General features: G+C 37.6%; 1 protein-coding gene across 3 annotated transcripts in view; it reads right to left on the bottom strand.

Annotated features, from left to right (window-relative positions):
- Positions 1–5170: 5170 nt before the first annotated feature.
- The window catches only part of SNRPD1 (small nuclear ribonucleoprotein D1 polypeptide), a 12389-nt gene continuing 9618 nt past the window's right edge, over positions 5171–7941 (bottom strand). For all 3 annotated transcript variants that reach the window (XM_027068623.2, XM_015066578.3, XM_015066579.3), the window contains exon 4: positions 5171–5346. In XM_027068623.2, coding sequence (XP_026924424.1) covers positions 5270–5346 — 77 coding nt within the window. In that variant the 3' untranslated portion in view covers positions 5171–5269. The remainder of the gene's footprint in view (positions 5347–7941) is intronic.

The raw sequence follows: 7941 nt of genomic DNA, 5'->3' as shown, positions 1-7941 counted from the left end.
GTTCTTGGACAGACTTGCATTTAAATTCCAACTCTACTGTTAAAAACCATGGGACTTTAACCTAAATGTAAGACAGTAAGCCATCAAAATCCTCGAGGAGAAAGCAGGCAAAAACCTCTTTGATCTTGGCCGCAGCAACTTCTTACTCAACACGTCTCCAGAGGCAAGGGAAACAAAATCAAAAATGAACTATTGGGACCTTACCAAAATAAAGCTTCTGCACAGCAAAGGAAACAATCAGCAAAACTAAAAGGCAACCGATGGAATGGTAGAGATATTTGCAAACGACATATCAGATAAAGGGTTAATATCCAAAATCTACAGAGAACTTATCAAACTCAACACCCAAAAAACAAATAATCCAGTCAAGAAATGGGCAGAAATGGACATCAATAGACGCTTCTCCAAAGAACACATCCAGATGGCCAACCAACACCATGAAAAAAATGCTCCACATCACTCATCATCAGGGAAATACAAATCAAAACCACAATGAGATATCACCTCACACCTATCAGAATGGCTAACATTAACAACTCAGGCAATAACAGATGCTGGTAAAGATGTGGAGAAAGACTATCTCTTTTGCACTGCTGGTGGGAATGCAAACAGATGCAGCCACTGAGGCAAACAGTATAGAGGTTCCTCAAAAAACTAAAAACAGGACTACCCTACGACCCAGCAATTGTACTACTAGGTATTTATCCAAGGGATACAGGTATGTTGTTTTGAAGGGACACATGCACCCCAATGATAGCAGCACTATCAACAATAGCCAAAGTATGGAAAGACCCCAAATGTCCATCGATGGATGAATGGATAAAGAAGATGTGGTATATATATACAATGGAGTATTACTTGGCAATCAAAAAGAATGAAATCTTGCCATTTGCAACTACGTGGATGGAACTGGAGGGTATTCTGCTAAGCGAAATTAGAGAAAGACAAATATCGTATGACTTTACTTATATGAGGACTTTAAGACATATAACACATGAACACAAAGGAAGGGAAGCAAAAAGAATATAAAAACAGGGAGGGAGACAAAACATAAGAGACTCTTAAATATGGAGAACAAACAGAGGGTTACTGGAGGGGTTGTGGGAGGGGGATGGCCTAATGGGTAAGTGGCATTAAGGAATCTACTCCTGAAATCACTGTTCCACTATTTGCTAAATTGGATGTAAATTAAAAAGACAAACAACAAAAAACAAAAAAACCCATGCGACTTTAAAATTGTTTAAAAACTAAGACCTAACACGTTTCTTTCTGAAAACAGCAAACACTGTCTGCTACATAGAATTGATCTGAAGGTTAAAAGTAGTAACATGTAAAGGGCTTAGCATAGAACCTCACAGATTAAGCACTGTGGTATTTGACAATAGTACTGTCCACTAAAAAAATTCCTTTGTGACAACTGCATTAGATCTATAAGACAGTAAGAAAAATCTGGCACAGAATTAGCATTACGTATGTATCAGTTGATACACTATCAATAAAGAGGTTATTTAAAATTCACCACGATAGGGGCACCTGGCTGGCTCAGTCAATAAAGCATGCGACTCTTTATCTCAGGGTTAATTTGAGCCCTATGTTGGGTGTAGGGATTACTTAAAAATAAAATCTTAAAAAAGTCACCAGGACAATTGCATTAAACTTATAAATTAGGGAATTCACATCTTTACACTGGCTTTCCTACCCTGATATGTGGCACTAGTTTTGGTTTTGAGACTCAGGAATCTTCTAAAAAACTAGAATGGAATGTTGTCCCCGTTCCCAAGCCCTTAAAGGGGAAAACGTTCTAGAAAACATGGAAAAATTTTAAAGACAAAAGTGGTCGTAGTAACTCATGGGTTCTACTTGTCTTACACATCACACTATAATTTCCGTAGTTCATCAAATATAAAACATCTATTTTTAGTTGCACTTGTTATTTTACAAGGGAAAAAAAACCTTGATTTACGTTTGATACCAAACCTGAATTTATACCATATAAGAAACATTTCAACTTCAGAAATAGTAAAACACACCTAATGATACACAAAATACTTTGGTATAATCTTAACAAAATGCTCTAAGTATGGTCAATCCTCATTATTCACGGGTTCTGTTTTGGGGAAGTCACTTGCTAAAATTTATTTGTAACTCCAAAATTAATACTTATGGTGCTTTCCTGGTCATGCATGAACATGCATAGAGCAGCAAAACATTTTGTCACCTGAAATGAGTGTTCCCAGGTGAGGGTGAACAAAGCAATACTCTGCCTGGTTTCAATTCTTACTGTAAACAAATGTCCTTTTCATGGTCTGTGTAGTGCCACATTTTTTCTATTCTGTAATTTTGTTTAAAAGCCCCTAAGTTAGTACTCTTGTCTCCTAAGCACAAGGCTGTGATGTGGGGCCCCTAGCTGGCTCAGTCCGTATAGCATGTAACTACATCTCGGGGTTGTGAGTTGAAGCCCCACATCAGACATAGAGTTTTGCCTTTTGGAGGACACGTGTTAGAAGAGTTTTCTTCAGGCATGAGTTACGATGCTGTTGGTCATGAATTCAATGTAAGGGAAACAATATATATTAAATACAGAGTCTTTAAATAGATACACACATAAACCAAGGTATGTACTAATCCTTTCATGAAAATGTGTCACATAGAAACCTAGCCCTGCATTTTCCCTAGAAGCAATAGTCCGTATTCACTATTTCAGTTCTTCATAACTTTATTACAACAGAACTACTGTAATAAGAATCAACTGCATCTAGAAACTTTGGTGTTATTTTTCTAAAATGAATCACTAACATACTAACTTTATCCATGATATATGAAATAAAACTTTAAACCTTTACTGAAAACCGTGTTCAGAAAAATAGCACACTACCATGTTCCTAGACAGAAACTAGTAAATATTCCCATGAGAATTTTCACATTACATAACAAGGACCAGTATCAGGCATCCTTTTTTTTCCCCCTTATAAAGTTTTTATTTTGAGAGACACACAGAAAGAGAAAGAGAGACAGAGACCATGAGCAAACGGGAGGGGCAGAGAAAGAGAGAGAATCCCAAGCAGGCTCCATGCTGTCAGTGAGGAGCCAGACGTGGGGCTCAATACCACGAACCAGGAGAACCGGAGTCAAAGTCAAAAGTTGGACGCCCAACTGAGCCACCCAGGCACCCCCAGACATTCTTTTCTGTTGCTATTTTAATTGGAGTATCTCTGGAAAATTTCTGCTATTGACTTAAGAATTTCTTCATCATGTTAAAGAATTATCTTTTAGTTTGTTTTCAGGAACAACTGCTGTTAAATATTATTCTGATATCTGTTATAGAGAATTATGTGGATTTTGTTTGCTGTCTATATTGATACATTTCTTTTGGGGGGGGGGGAAGATGGGTAGAGGGAGAGAGAGAATCCCAAGCAGGGATGAGGGGCTCAGTCCCATGACCCTGGGACCATGATCTGAGCCGAAGTCATGAGCCAGACACTCTATGGACTGAGCCACCCAGGCACCCCTGTTATCAATACATTTCAAAACACTGAGCGATCCTGCATAACCCAACATAATCATAATAGATTAAAACATGCTATGAAATTTAATTTTCTATTATTTCACTTATGGTTTTCTAAACTCATAATACATTTCATTAAGAAAACTTTCACATATAAAACCTTAAGCTTTAAGAGACCATTTATGTGCAAAATGCAGAAACACTAAGTTCCTATATACTGTCTTGGGGAAAAGGATCAAGGGAAGCATATCAGTCTGGTCTGTTTTCTATTCACTGCAGTGCTTCCTTTATAGCTAATAATGGCAATCAGTTCAAACAGCTTTTTATTCAATTTCTTTTCACATAAAAATGAAACAATGACCTCTAGTGGAATAAACTCAATCTACACCAACTGTACTTTAGTCTTACATTTATATATTTTTTGATTCATACTGTAAACACCTAAATGTTAATATTTCCACAAAAAAAAAGTTTAAAATCTTTTGTTACTTTGGCATTTGACTTAAAATCAAAATGAACTTTCTATATAAACTGTTTTTAAAACAGACCAGGTTTTGTATCACCAGAGCATTCGCAATTTGTAATTACCTACTGATATTTAACTCTGCTTCCCTTTTAGCCTAAAGCTCCATGAGGGCAGGAGTCAACTCATGTTTATTCACGTGTGCAAAGTCTGCTCTGACTGCCCCTTTAAAATCTGCTCTCCACCATACAGTATCATTGGGCTCCCTTGCCTTCTATGTGGGGTTCAATAGGAGCACCACAGATCAAACATGGAAAATCACTGAGACACACACAAAACACACAAATGCACTTCTCTCTCCCTCAATGTGAATAACCCTCTAATGGGACCTATACCTTCTTTTTAGAAAATCTGTGCAGAAAATTTCCTTCACATTTAGAAAATAAAACAAAACCCCATGTGCATGATTAAATGTAAATACAGATTTAGCCCCCCCCCCCCCCAATTCTCAGGTGTTTTCCTTAGCATGTGAACAAATGGTAGGAAGCTCTACAAGGAACTGCATATACTGTGACATATTTTTCTCTAAGCTTAACCAATTGCAACAATTGGAAAAAATTCAATTTTGTTGTCAAATAAAGTAGGTCTCTTTCTTTTTGTTCTTTAAGGACTTGTAAAAGTACTTGATAAAGGAGCCACCAACAGGTACATTTCACATTAACAGGTTTTGACACTGCTCACAACTGATAATCTAGTAAATGTTATCTACAGTTTCAACTCAAGAGAATGTAAAACTATATTCTATTGAGATTAAAACAAAACAAAAACCCATTAACGAAGACAACTAAGTCTAAGACTCCTGAATTAGAAGTCTCCATAAAGTAAAACTCAGGAAAGGGGAATCAATTTCAGACTGAATCCAGAGAACGTTAATTTCTGAAGTACCAAAATGAACTTATTATTTCACTTGTAGGCAGGTTCTACAGAATGGAGTCAAAGTAAAACAATAAAATGCATATTCAGTGCATGTGAAATAGGTACATATTCTACATACATTCATACAAAAACTTTAGTTCAAAATTAAAAGTCTGATCTAAGAATGAAATCAGTCTGTGATTGCCTAGTAGAAATGCTTAGCTTCTACTATGTAAATATCATGAATCTATATGAACTATTAAAATTTGACAGTCAATAGACAACTGTGTCCTACATTTATGTTTATTAAAAACTGACATAAACAAAGCCTGTACAAAAAATATTCCAAATCACGTATCACTTTGAAATAGTAATCTTGAGAGACATTATCGCCTAGGACCCCCTCTTCCTCTACCCCGACCACGTCCTCTTCCTCTTCCTCGGCCTCGGCCTCTTCCTGCAACTAAGAAAAAAGAAAAACAAAGCAAGGTTAATTCTCTTCTGCAATGATGTTACCTGGGCCACCACAAACAACATCTAGAGGAAAGAAAACTTTAACCCAGCTTCTCTCAAATATGACCTCACAGCCATCCTTCCAATACATTATCATGCAGAACCCAAAGCTGCTGGCCTGCAAAGATAATTTTTATTTCATTTGACCTATGAGAAATTCACCAGGTTTATAAATATTTTTCTTTTTATCATGTCTCAACTTCACAAAATAAAATCCAAATTGATCTGAACCTTACACAAGATGGAAGAGATATCCTATCAATGGAAAAGAACATGAACACCATGTGCCAGACTTTTCTGTTATTGTATAGAACCCAAGTTCAAAATTCAAAGCCAAGAAAGTCTAAAATACATTATATCAAACAACCTTATGACTCCAGAATCTTAAGTCATTTGATCCAATCATAACCAAGTACTTTAATCCTTACAGCAATATTCCTGTAGGCTGGTCATCCTAACCTTACTTGAATATTATAGTGACAAAAAACTCATTTCTCAAATGAACTTTTTCAATCTTCAGAGAGCGATGAATACTAAAAAAAATCCTGACATGAAGTTCTAGTCAGTCACACTCTAAACTTCTCCCCCTTGTTGCCAACCTTATCATTCAAAGAAGCAGAGTTAAGTCTAGGACTCCTGTTAAAACAAGGCAGATTAAGCACATTTATCTCCAATTCCTTCTGAAATACTACTCATGACAGGAAAGGAGTAAAAACAATAAATACCCATAAAGAGAAAAATGGAGGGAGGGAATACAGTGGTTGAAACATTTCAGAAAGTAGACTAAGAACTGTAAATGTTTAGTAAAGGAAGAATAACTCCTAGAAAACCTAGGACCTTAGAAGCCAAGGGTGAGATGAGGCAGGTGGCTGAAAACAAAATGGTTGACAATCATGTGGAGCAAGAAGACTGGCGAGTCTTCTCTTCTACACCTTGCAAAGCTAATGATTATTTCCCTGACAGGTACATAGGAGAGAAAAGGTAAAGTAAACCTAAAGACATTGAAGCAGAAATCTTCAGATTTGAAAATATATGCAAAGTGGATAACAGCAAGAGGCACAGAACTGATGGGAAGGGAATGGGTATTAATTTAGCATTTTTCAAGCTATAGGCTGCAACCTAAAATTTTTCTGAACTAAAAGAGGACAGGAAACATACGGGTTTTTGCATGTATTAGAATTCAGGAATTCTGAGATTTTTGTTTCAGTTATATAAATGAATGATACAAAGTGTATTTCCTAGTGTGGGAGGAAGGCAAAAAAAGTCTCAAAATCAAGACCCTGTATTAAGTGAGGGTCTACAAAACACCCAGCCCCTTTCTCCTGCTTTGCTCCTATAATGCTGGCTACCAGGCATATATCTCCCACCGTAGATGACTGGAATCTTTTCATGAAAAAAAAACAAGCTCCAGAAACCACTCTAGATGATGAAATTTTGGGTCTCCTCAGTGAAGAGGTCAATTAAGTCTTGAGCCACTCTATAGTGAGACCCGCCAATTCAGAAGTCCAGCTTCCCTTCCCAGAACTTGTCTTTTCAGGGTTCTTGTTAAATAATAGATGGCCAGGGACACCTGGGTGACACAGTCTGTTAAGCATCTGACTTCCGCTCATGATCTCATGGTTCGTGTGTTCAAGCTCCTCACTGGGCTCTGCACTGACAGTGCGGAGCCTGCCTGGGATTCTCTTTGACGACCTCTCAAAAATAAATAGGTGGTTACCAAAGGAATGAGGGATGGGAGAATGGGTGAAATAGCTGATGGGATTAAGGAATGCACTCATCATGATGACCACAAGGTAACATATGGAATTGCTGAATCACTGTACTGCACACCTGAAACTAATATAATATTGTTATGTTAATTCACTGGAAGTAAAAAAATAAATAAAAAAAATAAAAAGAGAAACCCAAGAATACAATGCCGAGTACAAAATAAAACTTAAAAAAAGAGGGGCACCTGGGTGGCTCAGTTGGTTGAGCGACCGACTTCAGCTCAGGTCATGATCTCACGGTCTGTGAGTTTGAGCCCTGCATTGGGCTCTGTGCCCACAGCTCAAAGCCTGGAGCCTGCTTCAGATTCTGTGCCTCCCTCTCTCTCTGCCCCTCCCCCACTCATGCTCTGTCTCTCTCTCTCTCTCTCTCTCTCTCTGTCAAAAATAGAAAAAACAGAAAAATAAAAGACTTAGACAATCACTCAAAAGACCCAATTATTAAGAATTCCAGGAAGAAAGAGGGGCTCCTGGGTGACTCAGTTAGTTAAGCATCTGATTTTGGCTCAGGTCATGATCTCGTGGATGGTGGGTTCAAGCCCTACATCGGGCTCTGTGCTGACAGCTCAGAGCCTGGAGCCTACTTCAGATTCTGTGTCTCCCTCTCTCTCTGCCCCTCCACTGCTCACTCTCTCTCTCTCTCTCAAAAATAAATAAACATTAAAAAAATTAAAAAAAAAAATCCAGGAAGAAAGAACAGTAAGTAAAGAGAAGACATTTATCAGAGCTACACATACCATTTCTTAGCTTGAAAGGCAAGAATACCCATATTGAAGGGG

This window comes from Acinonyx jubatus, chromosome D3, assembly GCF_027475565.1.
Source record: "Acinonyx jubatus isolate Ajub_Pintada_27869175 chromosome D3, VMU_Ajub_asm_v1.0, whole genome shotgun sequence".
NCBI classification, from domain to species: domain Eukaryota; kingdom Metazoa; phylum Chordata; class Mammalia; order Carnivora; family Felidae; genus Acinonyx; species Acinonyx jubatus.
The sequence above is the reverse complement of the archived record's forward strand: the minus strand, read 5'-3'. Positions and strand labels throughout refer to the sequence as shown.